This window comes from Hylobates moloch, unplaced genomic scaffold, assembly GCF_009828535.3.
Source record: "Hylobates moloch isolate HMO894 unplaced genomic scaffold, HMol_V3 SCAFFOLD_21, whole genome shotgun sequence".
NCBI lineage: Eukaryota > Metazoa > Chordata > Mammalia > Primates > Hylobatidae > Hylobates > Hylobates moloch.
The window spans coordinates 13,612,823-13,625,958 of NW_026652296.1; the positions used below are offsets into that span (position 1 = coordinate 13,612,823).

The following is a 13,136-nucleotide window of genomic DNA, read 5'->3' on the forward strand; positions in this document are numbered from 1 at the left end:
AAAAAAAAAAAAAAAAATTGGAAAGTGTGCAAGTGAGAGTTTGAGGAGTCCAATTCTCCCAAGTGTGGACATGCAGGAGCCACCACTGTCTACTGCGAGAAAGTTCAGTGGCACAGAGGAAAACGAGGGCTGCCACTTGCCGGGAGTTGATGAGGTTTAGTGCCTTCAGGGAGTGGGTCAGCCAGAGGTCTGTGAGAGCTTCCAGCTCAGCTCGGAGCTGTAGCCAGGTCTCCCTTTTGGGAGCGCCTATCAACCCTGTGGACAAAGGAAATAAAGATGTAGTCATCGTATTAGAAAGATCTGGGGGATGAAGGTAGGGAACAGGAATCTAGCTACTATACCCTGAGGGTTAAAATCAGATGACACCCAAAGTAAACTTCAATCCAGTGGCTTCTCTTAATCTTATCCTGAGATCAACAGATTGATAGATTAATCCATCCACTGACTGATTCACCCATCCATCCATCCATTCATCCATCCATCCATCCATCCATCCATCCATCCATCCATCCACTCACCCACCCACCTATCTACCATCACCCACCCACCTATCCACCCATCCATCTACCTACCCACCTATCTACCCATCCATCCACCAATATCCATCCATCCATCCATCCATCCATCCACCATCCATCTACCTACCCACCTATCTACCCATCCATCCACCCAATATCTATCCATCCACCCATCCATCCATCCACACAATATCCATCCATCCATCTATCCATCCACCCACCCACTCATCAATCTACCCACACACCCACTCACCCATTAATCTACCTACCCACCCACCCATCCACCCACACACCCATCCACCCATCTACCCACCCACCTATCCACCCATCCACCCGTCTACCCCCATATCCATCCATCCATGCATCCAACAAAAAATTCAGGAGTGCTTTCTAGGTGCTTGATATTGTAATAGGCACTGAATGTACAGATATGAACAAAAATATGCAGATTATAGAGCTTATATTGTTATGGTGGAAACAGGGAATTAATAATAACATAAAAAAATGATGAACATTTTTGAGTGCTTATGTGTAGGCCTCTGCTTTTAACATGATTTATTTCATTCTCACAATGACCCTAGAGGTGGACACCATTTTTAGTTCTATATTTTTAGGTAAAGAAACAGGCTTTGTGATGTTGACTGACTTGCTCACCATAGGGAGAAAATAATGGACACCCATCCACCCGTCCATCTACCTACCCACGTATCTACCCATCCATCCACCCAATATCCATCCATCCACCCAATATCCATCCATCCATCCATCCACCAGTCTACCCACCCACCCATCCACCCATCTACCCCCACATCCATCCATCCACGCATCCAACAAAAAATTCAGGAGTGCCTTCTAGGTGCTTGATATTGTAATAGGCACCGAATGTACAGATATGAACAAAAATGGACACAGGTCCGGCACTCAGGCAGCTGGCTTCCAGAGCCACCGTGTGGGTATTTCTCAACCTGCCATTCTCTCAGCCTTCAGTAGCTTTAAGATAAAGTTCAAAACCCCCAGCAGCATGATCCTCTCCCTGCTGAGTTTCATCTCCTGCCGCTGTCTTTCCATTCCAGCCTGGAGGCCTCTTGTTTGTTCCCCGAAACACCAAGTGGACTCCTGCCCCAGGACCTTTGCACACCTCATTTCAGAACCTGGACCACTCTTTTATCTCATCTTCTGCTTTTGCCTGGCTAAATCCTTCACACTCTGCATTTGGGCCTTGTCTTTTGTTTTGTTTTGTTTTGTTTTGAGACAAGGTCTTGCTCTGTCACCCAGGCTGGAGTGCAGTGGTGTGATCAAGGCTCACTGCAGCCTCAGTCTCCTAGGCTCATGCAATCCTGCAATCCTTCCACCTTAGCCTCCCGAGTAGTTGGAACTACAGCTGCCTGCCACCATGTCCAGCTAAATTTTGTATTTTTCATAGAGGTGGGGTCTTGCTATGTTGCCCAAACTGGTCTTGAACTCCTGGCCTCAAGCAATCCTGCCTTGGCCTCCCAAAGTGCTGGAATTACAGGTGTGAACCTCTGCATCCTGCCTTACGGCCTCATCTTAAATGTCGTTTGTTCTGGAAGGTCTAACCTGATCTCTCCAGGCTGGGTCAGGTCCCTTTAGTTTATATTCTCCCAACACACTGTAGCTCTTCTTCACAGCACTTCTCACAACTCTAATTTTAAGTGTATCTGTGTGACAATGTGTTTGGCATCTGCCTTGGCCATTAGGCTATTCACTCTAGGGCAGAGGGCAGGGACCAAGTCGGTCTTGTTCGCCACCATAACAGCAGTTTCTGTAGCAGGGGCTGGCCTGTGCTTGGTGCTCAATCAGTATTTGTTGAAGGAGGAATGAATTATATTAGGACAAAATGCTGCCTGTGCTATGGAGACATCATCTTCTCTACATAGAAGACCCCAGTGTCCAAACTGGGCCCTATGTCATCTGGACACTGCCAGCTGTCTCATCCTGTCCCGGGCCACGTGCCCCCTCACTCCAGCTATCCAGCTATGCTGGCCTTCTTTATCTTTCTGAAAAGTGTCAAACTCCTTTTGTCTCAGAGACTTTTCATTTGCTGTTTGTGGTAGACACTTAGTTGCCATCCACTATCCATTTTTCTCACTTGTAATTAGTAAAAATATAAATAGAAAAGGATCTTTTCATTGGTAATAAGAATCCTGATTTTGGCTGGGTGAGGTGGCTCACACCTGTAACCCCAGCACTTTGGGAGGCTGACGTGGGAGGATCGCTTGAGCCAGGGGTTTGAGACCAGCCTGGGCAAGATGGGAAGGCCCCGTCTTTACAAAAAATTTAAAAATTAGCCAGGCATGGTGGCATGTGCCTGTGGTCCCAGCTATTCTGGAGGCTGAGGTGGGAGGATTGCTTGAGCCTAGGAAGTCGAGGGTGCAGTGAGCCGAGATCATGCCACTGCACTCCAGCCTGAGAAACACAGTGAGACCCAGTCTCAATAAATAAATAAATAAATACATACATACATACATACAAAGATAGAAGGGGCCAGGCAGGGTGGCTCATGCCTGTAATCCCAGCACTTTTGGAGGCTGAGGCGGGCAGATCGTCTGAGGTCAGGAGTTCGAGATCAGCCTGGCCAATGTGGTGAAACTCCATCTCTATCTCTACTATAAATACAAAAATTAGCCGGGTGTGGTGGCAGGCGCCTGTATTCCCAGCTACTTGGGAGGCTGAGGCAGGAGAATCGCTTGAACTCGGGAGGCGGAGGTTGCAGTGAGCCGAGATTGTGTCACTACACTCCAGCCTAGGTGACAGAGTGAGACTCTGTCTCAAAAAAAAAAAAAAAGAAAGAAGGATCCTGGGATCCTGGGCTCCTAACACTGTAGAACTCGGCCAGCTTGGAATGCCTACAGCTCTTGTATATAAGGAAAAAAATACATTTCTATCTGGTTTAAGCCATTGTTGTTTTTTGTGTTATTTTTTGGTTCTTTTACTTTTGCTCACTTTTTTACTTTTGGTTCTCTTCCTTATGCAGTTGAATGTAGCTGAGCTGATTGACTCTTTGTTTGTATTGGTCATTCCTCAGCTCTGGGCATCTGGTTATCATTATTAGAATCTCATCTAGAATATTTAGAATACTGAGTTCAAATAGCCCTTCCTGAGAGATGGACTCTGGGTCTACTATTCCAAGTATCCCCTGGCCACCACTGCCCACGCCGGGCTCTCTGCCATATTCCTCGGTTTCTTCAATAGGTGTGACCATTCTCTGAAATGACTGAATTAAGAATTTAAAGCCGGGCATGGTGGCTTACACCTGTAATCCCAGTACTTTGGGAGGCTGAGACGGGTGGATCACCTGAGCTCGGGAGTTCAAGACCAGCCTGGCCAACATGGTGAAACCCCATCTCTATTAAAAATACAAAAATTAGCCAGGCATGGTGGCATGTGCCTGTAATTCCAGCTACTCGGGAGGCTGAGGCAGGAGAGTCACTTGAACCTGGGAGGTAGAGGTAGAAGTGAGCCAAGATCATGCTACTGTATTCCAGCCTGGGTGACAGAGCAAGACTCCATCTCACAAAAAAAAATAAAAATAAAAAAAAAAATTTTAAGTGATTTGCTCACTTGTTGATGGTCTGTTTCCTCCACTCATTGAATATAAACTCTTTGAAAACAGGGACCTTGTTTCTTTTGTTCACCGCTGAATCCACAACCTAGGCCTTTGACGATGGACACATGGACGAATGAATGAATGAATGAATGGATGGATCTTCTTACTGCTACATGTCCCATCTTCTCATTAGTCTATCAACTCTAGGAGAACACATGGCCTCTGGTTTTCCTCCCCCTTTGCACCTTCCCCACAAACCCTTAGCTGGAACCCTCAGTAACAATACAAACTCACAAGGCTCAGCACTTTTCAGTTAACAAAGGGCTTCCCGACGTGCTGTCTTGTGTAGCTAGCTGCCCAACCACCCCTACTTTGCTCCACGCCGGGAAGTGTGCTTCAAGCTGTTTGCTTGGCGTTTTCCTCCAGGCTTGGCCTCCTTCCCACCTTCCCCAGGTAACAACAGTGCCACTTAATGAGAGCTTATGTGTGTCAGACGCCGTTCTGAGCACCTTTCCTGTGTGAATTCACAACATCCTGGCATGAATCCTCGAGTATATTGTGTATATTGCAGACACTATTAGCCACCGGTATACCAATGATGCTGGGCAGCATCATTGGCCCCGTTTTACACACGAAGAGGAAACTGAGGCACAGGGAGGTCAAATAACCTGCTCAGAGCTACATGAGAAGTGGTAGACGGAGGAATGACATCAGGCTAAGGCCCCTGATTCCAACCCTTGCCTCCTAGATGGTGACTTACTAAGTATTTTATCTATCCTGTATTTTGCAGATGTCCTTCTTCAGAGTGCACCTTCTAAAACACTTGGAATCGTGGGGATCTGTGGTGATCCCTGGGCTGGAAGCCACGGCCATGCACCTGGCTAGTTCTGTGATGCAGGAACAGCTGGGTTGGGGAAGGGGACCGGCATGCTGCTGGCTGTGGGCTCCTCACCGGCTAACGCCTTGGGTGCTCTCCCCTCAGCTATGGGTGAGCAGAGCAGCCTGACAAAGCCCTGGCATTTCCTGGGCCTTAACCTGGATGGGGAGCAGATGCTCTCTGTTGGCCAACCCCATCCCTGTCTCCCCTAAGTGAGCCCTCCTGCTGCCCTCCTCCCTCTGTGCAGGGCTGGGTACAAAGGCTGGGACCTGACCAGAGCTTGCTGCTTCACTCCTGCAATCAACACCCTCACAGCTGAGAGGCCACCAAGTGTGGCCCTGAAGGGCAGAGGTGGTGGAGTCATCCAGCCTGGGACTCCACTGTGGCTCTTCTGCCCGGGCTGTGTGGCGCTGGGCAGGTTACTTAACCTCCGTAATCTCAGTTTCTGCTTTCGAGCAACACCGTTGATAAAAACATTTACCTTACAGGGATGCTGTGAAGAGTAAAGGAGCTATTCCATGGAAATGGTGGCAAAACTGGCAGAGTGAGTGCTCCTTAAACATTAGCTACTGCCAGGACTGCGCTTAGCACGTGGCCTACATTAGCACCGCAGCCATGAACACGACAGGAAGTCTGTCCCAAAGAACGGATGGGAAAGCTATCAGGGACAGTGGAAGACACAGGGGAATCCAAGGCTCCCAAGCAAAACTGAGAGCAACTCGTGACAAATGCCACCATTTATTGAGTGCCTGCTGTGTTCCAGGCATGGAGTCATGCCTTTTGTATGCGTTAACAATAAATCTCTCAATAATCCAGGGAAGCGGAAGTATTTGTATTCTCCATTTCATAGATTTAAAGACTGAGGCTCATTAAGATGACCGTGTACGTACGTTGCCTGAGGCCACATAGCTAGAAAATTGTAGAGCTGGGACTGGAAGTGGGTTCTGTCCAGTTTGAGAACCGAGACTCTATTCTTTCTAGGAATGGAGGGAGAGGGCCCTAGAAGCTTTTGGGGCCAATATGTATATTGCAGACACTATTAGCCACCTACTCAAACCCTGCCCTTATGGGCCGGTGGCTGGTTCCAGGTACTGTGGCAACCAGGAAGACTCCCAGATATCTCCTGGGGAGGGCGCAGTATCACCCCCAGTTAAAATCCTCTGTTCTAGAGAACTCCAGAATTCTCTAGACTACGGCTGAGCCAGCCTCGCCTTCAGTGCCTTCAGACTTCTTCTTTGGGGCAATGAGCAAATGCTCCTAGTACCTGAAGCCTGGGGGCGGGTCTCTCCTTAGCTGCACTTAGAATTCCCCAGGGATCTTTTTGACTCCTGATGTCTGGCTGCAGTGATGCCAAGACCATCAGAAACGGAAACTCCTTGGATGATTCCAATGAGAGCCAAGTGTGAGAACCAGTGACTTCTAGGGCTTCTTCAACTTTAATGCCTCCATAGTCACCTGACGGGCTTGTTAAAAATGCAGATTGTGGGCCAGGCAGGTGGTGCATGCCTCTAATCCCAGCTACTTGGGAGGCCGAGGATCACTTGAGGCCAGAAGTAGTTTGAGACCAGCCTGGGCAGCATAGCAAGACCTTGTCTCAAAAATATAAAGATTTTTTTAAAGCAGATTCTGAGTCAGTTGCCCAGGATGAGGCCTGAGACCCTGCACTTTTTTTTTTTTTTGACGGGGTCTCATATTGTCACCCAGGCTGGGGTGCGGTGGTGTAATCTTGGGTCACTGCAGACTCTGCCTCCTGGTGACCCTGCACTTCTAACCAGCTCTAGGGGGATGCTGATGTGGTTGGTCGGCGGACAACAATCTGAGCTGCAGAGACTCAAGGTACAGGACCCCTGATTCCAGGGGGATTCTGGAATTCCAGAATCCAAGGGGGGATTCCAGGGCTGTGAAAACACAGATTCTGGGCCCCAGCGCAGAGTTTCAGATTTGCTAGGCCTGAGGTAGGGCCAGAGAATCTGCATTTTCAACACATCCGCAGGTGATGCTGTCGCTGCTATTTGGAGGACCACATTGTGAGAGCCTCTGGCCGTGGGTAAGAGAATTCCGCCCCCACACCCACCCTGCACCATTTGTGGCCTGAAGGATCTTGAACCAGATGCAGCCTCCATCCCTCAGCTTTCCCACCCCCAAAGTGAAGGTGACAAAATCCCAGTGCTCTATTCTGAAGGGTGTCGTCAGGGTTGCATTAAGTGGGCTGGTACTGAACTTGTGAACCTCTCTGCCTGGCTCCTGGCACAGCAGAGACACAGATTGACAGCATCCATCCCAATGAGCTTCCCTTCCTCGGAGGCCCGAGGCTCACGGTACTCACCACCGACATTGTTCCTATAAGTATTGTACATCTCCTTCACCCGCCGGTAGCGGAAGGCCAGCTTCCTCATCCAGTCCACGCCGCCGTGCACACCAGAGCCCAGGCACAGGCTGGCTCCTGGGGCCGAACTGTGGAAGCCGTCAGCGGAGAAGTTGTACGTGCTGCGGAGAGAGGAGGGGAGGGACAGTGTTAGTGCAGGGGGGTGCGGGGCATCTTCACTGGGAGACCACAGGCTCTGTGGCACCCACGGGTGGGCTTTTGGGTGTCCATGAGCCCCTCGAAATGCACAGGGTGCTGCGAGTGTGCATTTGGGGGGCAGCAGGACCACAGTTTTCATTAGCTTCCCCAAGAAAAGTGGTGTCTTTTGCTCTTACCTGATCCACATCCATTTGCCTTTCTTTTGTTTTTTATTTTTTTGAGACAGGGTCTTGTGCTGTTGCCCAGGTTGGAGTGCAGTGGTGTCATCACAGCTCATTGCAGCCTCAACCTCCCAGCACAAGGGATCCTTTTACCTCAGCCTTCTGAGGAGCTGGGACCGCAGGTGTGCGCCACCACACTTGGCTAACTTATTTTTATTTTTTGGAGAGATGGGGTCTCTCTATGTTGCCTGGGCTGGAATTGAACTCCTGGGCTCAAGGGATCCTCCTATCTTGGATTCCCAAAGTGCTGGGATTATAGACATGCACCACCGCGCCTGGCCCCTTATTTTGACTTTTTATTTTTTTATTTTTTTTATTTTGAGATGGAGTCTTGCTCTGTTGCCCAGGCTGGAGTGCAAAGGCACGATCTCGGCTCACTGCAACCTCCGCCTCCCAGGTTCCAGTGATTCTCCTGCCTCAGCCTCCCCCTCCCGAGTAGCTGGGATTACAGGTGCCCTCCACTGCACCCAGGTAATTTTTTGTATTTTTAGTAGAGACAGGGTTTCACCATGTTGGCCAGGCTGGTCTCACACTCCTGACCTCAAGTGATCCACCTGCCTTGGGCTCCCAAAGTGCTGGGATTACAGGCGTGAGCCACTGTGCCCGGCCAGAGATTTATTCTTGAAAAAGTGAACACTGACCATTAACTCAGATGGGGAGATTACCATGGGGAGATGTCTAGATATTAAGAGATGGAGGCCCTTGGGGAGGGCAGGAACAAGCGTCCAGGATGGACAGAGGATCTGTAAAGAGCTTGGGTCCTAGAGCCAGGCTGCCTGGATTTGAATCCTGCCTTCCCTGCTGACCGGCCATGTGAGTTTGGGCCGATTGCTCAATCTCTCTATGCCTCATATTCCCCAGCTGTAAAATGAGGATGAGGATAAAAGCATCTCTCTCTCCTAGGGTTACTGTGGATATGCAATGAGTTATCCCATGTAATGCATTTAGAATAGAACATGGCACAAAACGAGGCATCTCTGAAGGTTCGTTCTTACTGCTAACTGAAAACAAAACAAAACAAAACAAAACAAAAACAAACAAGAGGCATTTCATATTTGGGACCTAGCGTATAGTAGGTACTCCATAAATATTTCTTGAATGAGTAAGTGGAGAATTTGGTCTCTAAGGAAGAAAACACCCTTGGGCTGAGAATTCTCAAAGTGAGGTACCGAACAGCTCAGCATGAGACAGGGTTCAGAGGACTATTGCTCTCAATTCCAAGCCAGCTGGCTACAGGGGAAACCACAGAAACAGAACGGTGCTGCTCACTGCCTTGACAGGAAGAGTGCTTCCCAACGATGACTTCATGGAAAGGACCAATTAACCTTGATCTGGGGTTTATTTATTCCATCAGGTGAGAAGTCCTGGTGGGGCTGGAGCTTTGCTCCTTGCCAGTCCTGATTGCAGAAGGGATTTTCCGAATGGCTGATTAAAATGAAGCAGGCATCTGCCTGCTGATCACTTCCGATTGTGCCGGGCTTTGAAAAGAGTTGCAGGGCTCAGGAACAGAAACCTTGATTTTTGTTTTCGCAGTAAGTTGGGAGAGACACCTTGGAAGCAGCTACTAAATAAAGTTACAACGACTGATCCCATAACCAAAACATTATTTGGTCTAATAATATATCTGATGAGCCTAAAGCCGTTGAATTGTGGTAATTTTGGATAAGCACAGATTAACTATGGTTCCGTCTTTATAAAGTTTTCCCAGGGGCAGGCTTGGAACATTCCAGTCCACATTCCTCTGGAAGCTGTCTCTCTTTTTTTTTTGAGACGGAGTCTCGCTCTGTACCCCAGGCTGGAGTGCAGTGGCACCATCTTGGCTCACTGCAACCTCCGCCTCCTGGGTTCAAGTGATTCTCCTGCCTCAGCCTCCCGAGTAGCTGGGATTACAGGTGCCTGCCACCACGCCCGGCTAATTTTTGTATTTTTAGTAGAGATGGGGTTTCACCATGTTGGCCAGGCTGGTCTCGAACTCCTGACCTCAGGTGATCCTTGCGCCTTGGCCTCCCAAAGTGCTGGGATTACAGGCGTGAGCTACCACACCCGGCCTGAAGCTGTCTCATATTAAGCAATGGGTTACCTGATTCCTGGAAGCCATGTCCTGGGAGTGTTTTCCCCTAGAAACCAGACACACCACTTATTCATTTGAGAAGTGTTTTTTAAGTATTGGCTGTATCAATTGTTATATTAAAAATATATGCATGCTGGTCGGGTGTGGTGGCTCACACCTGTAACCCCAGCACTTTGGGAGGCTGAGGCGGGTAGATCACTTGAGGTTAGGAGTTTGAGACCAGCCTGGCCAGTATGGTGAAACCCCGCCTCTACTAAAAATATAAAAAAATTAGCTGGGTGTGGTGGTGCACGCCTGTAATCCCAGCTACTCAGGAGGCTGAGGCAGGAGAATTGCTTGAGCCTGGGAGGTGGAGGTTGCAGTGAGCCAAGATCACACCACTGCACTCCAGCCTGGGTGACAAGAGTGAAAGTCAGCCTTAAAAAAAAAAAAAAAAAAAAATATATATATATATATATATATGTATGCTAATGAATACAACCAAATATTTGGAGGCAGCTGCCTCCTTACGAAGACTGCTGGAGGAGGAGAAGCACGTGAAACTCTGAGCTTGACTACTGAGAAAAAATTGGTTATAACATCTCTGGACCCTTGATGGGAGGAGAGAAGCTGAAAGAAAGGGTATTTTCAACATTTTGAGCAGATCTTCGAAGAATATATACTAAACTCTTAGTGGTGGTGATTTTGGGAGGTGAGGTCAGGTTAAGTGTTTGAATTTTTTCTGTTATGCATGCGTTACTTCAGTAAGCAGGAAAAAAATAGCAATAAATGAGCAGAGTTTAGTGATTTGAGGTGATGAGCAAGAGACTGTAGGGTTGAGGGGTGAGGTTGTGATTTTTTAAACAAATTTTTACTCATTTATTTATTACAGTAGAGATGGGGGTCTCACTATGTTGCTCAGGCTGGTTTTGAAGTCCTGAGCTCAAGTGATCCTCCAGCTAAGACCTCCCAAAGTGCTGGGATTACAAGTATGAGCCACCGCATCCAGCTAGTTGTGATTTTTGAGTCTGAGACACAAAAGTCCCAGTTCTGGCTGGAGGCAGGCACACCTTGTCCTTATAAGCAGCCCTCCTCTCCCACCGCACTTCCTAGTAGAAGGAGAACTTGCTAATCAATCAATCAATGGGCATTTTTGACTCCCCAAATTCCCACCTTAAATCTTGGCCGTTGTCATCTGATGAGACGTCATCAACGTGGATCTGGTCACAGTCCTATGGAAAATTTGACAGAAAGAGAAAGAGAGAGAGAGAGAACGTGCCTGGTTAATCTGATGTAGCCTTTAAGGGTTGGCTTCATAAGCTGAGGGCTGGGATGAGCACTGCATTGGGGGTCATCAGGCTCGGGTTCTAGTCTGGGTTTGACCACTCAAGGTTAGAGGTCCTTGGGTTCAATCTCATCCTCTTTGTCTGTTTGGTTTCCTTATAAATGAGCAGGTTGACTGCAAGGAAAGTGACCATACATTTACTCTCCAAACAGAGAGTTTTGCAGTAAAGGGGGCTGGTATTATACTAGAGGGATAGGTGCAAACCAGGACTCCCCTAGGTCCCCAGCTTCCCAAGTATGGTCAGACATTTGGTCACCCTGGCCATATGGTAGACACCTTTGCCTCGCTAAAGGTGTTCCCCCTGCTTGAAATGCTCTCTTGCCTTCATCTGCTTAGTAAACCCTGTGCTCTTCAAGTATTGGCTCCTGGAGGGACACCTGCTGTGCCCCATGATCTGTGATCATCATTTACTGAGCACTTACTATGTGCCAGGCACTATCCCCAGGGCTTGCCATTCAACAAACTCCAATGCCATGCTGTTTCCCACTCAGTTTCCTTGGGGAAACACCTTTCTCTGTGGGACAAGACCATGGGGTGGAGGCTGGGCATGGTGGCTCATGCCTGTAATCCCAGCACTTTGGGAGACTGAGGCGGGTGGATTGTTTGAGGTCAGGAGTTCGAGACTAGCCTGGCCAACATGATGAAACCCTGTCTCTACTAAAATACAAACATTAGCTGGGTGTGGTGGCAGGTGCCTGTAATCCCAGCTACTCGGGAGGCTGAGGCAGGAGAATTGCTTGAACCCGGGAGGTGGAGGTTGTAGTGAGCCGAGATCGCGCCACTGTGCTCCAGCCTGGACGACAGAGCAAGACTCTGTCTCAAAAAAAAAAAAAAAAAAAAGACCACGGGGTGGGGACAATGAAAACCAATCAGAGGGACCCAAGGTCCCCCTGGCTCCAGTGATTCCTTCAAGGATGAACATGTGGTCTAAGGTGGGCCAGTGGGAACCAGCCCTGTGACGTTGGCTGGGACTTTTGGAAGAGGTGCTGTCTCTTCCCTGGGGCTGCTGAATGGTGGCTTAAATTGGGAGCTGCTGAGGAAAGCAGGGCTGCGAGCTGGAGAGGGGGATGCCACGACCATGTGATCTCATCCCCTGGATCCAGTCAAGACTGAAGCTGAGCCATCCCTGACTGTGCTGGGCTGAATAACGAACCCCCAAAGATGCCCACATTCTTATCTCGGAACATGCAAATCTGTTACTTTAAATGACAATCAGTACTTTAGTTCAGTTAGAGATCTTGAGGTGGGAAGTTTTTCCCTGGCTGTCGGGGTGGGCCCTAAATGGAATCACATGGGTCCCTGTAAGAGAGAGAGTGATCTGATGACAGAAAGGAGAGGGTGACTGGAGTGTTGTGCTTTGAAGATGGAAGAAGAGACCACAGTCAACATACACAAGTGGCCACTGGAAGAAAAACTAAAACAAACAAAAAACCAAAGGGCCAGGCGTGGTGGCTCACACCTGTAATCCCAGCATTTTGGGAGGCTGAGTCGGGTGGATCACTTGAGGCCAGGAGTTCGAGACCAGCCTGGCCAACATGGAGAAACCCCACCTCTACTAAAAATACAAAAAATTAACTGGGCATGGTGGTGCACATCTGTGGTCCCAGCTACTTGGGAGGCTGAGGCACAAGAATAGCTTGAATCTGGGAGGCAGGAGGCTGCAGTGAGCTGAGATCACACCACTGCACTCCAGCCTGGGCAACAGAGCGAGACTCTCTCAAAAAAAAAAAAAAAAAAAAAAAAAAAAAGTAAAAAAAGTGATTCTCCTCTCAGAGCCTCCAGAAGGAACCCCAGTGACACTGCTGGGGACTCCTGACCTCCAGAACTGTAAGAGGACACAGGTGTGTTGTCTGAAGCCAGTAAGTGGTGGAAATTTGTTATAGCAGCCCTGGCGAACAAATACACCCACTTTTCAGATTAAGTGAGTGGAGCTGGGTTTCTGGCACTTTGCAGCCAAGAGTCATAAGAGATGCCATGTCCCACATGGAGCCTACACGATGCACACCTGCCAGCTCCGCCTGCATCATGAAGTG

General features: G+C 48.7%; 1 protein-coding gene across 1 annotated transcript in view; it reads right to left on the minus strand.

The window, feature by feature from the left end:
- The window catches only part of EYA2 (EYA transcriptional coactivator and phosphatase 2), a 293,839-nt gene that overhangs the window by 10,121 nt on the left and 270,582 nt on the right, over positions 1-13,136 (minus strand). Inside the window, exons 11-13 of the mRNA XM_032142563.2 lie at positions 10,932-10,990; positions 7,290-7,450; positions 141-255 (exon numbers count right to left, since the gene is read on the minus strand). Coding sequence (XP_031998454.1) covers positions 141-255; positions 7,290-7,450; positions 10,932-10,990 — 335 coding nt within the window. The remainder of the gene's footprint in view (positions 1-140; positions 256-7,289; positions 7,451-10,931; positions 10,991-13,136) is intronic.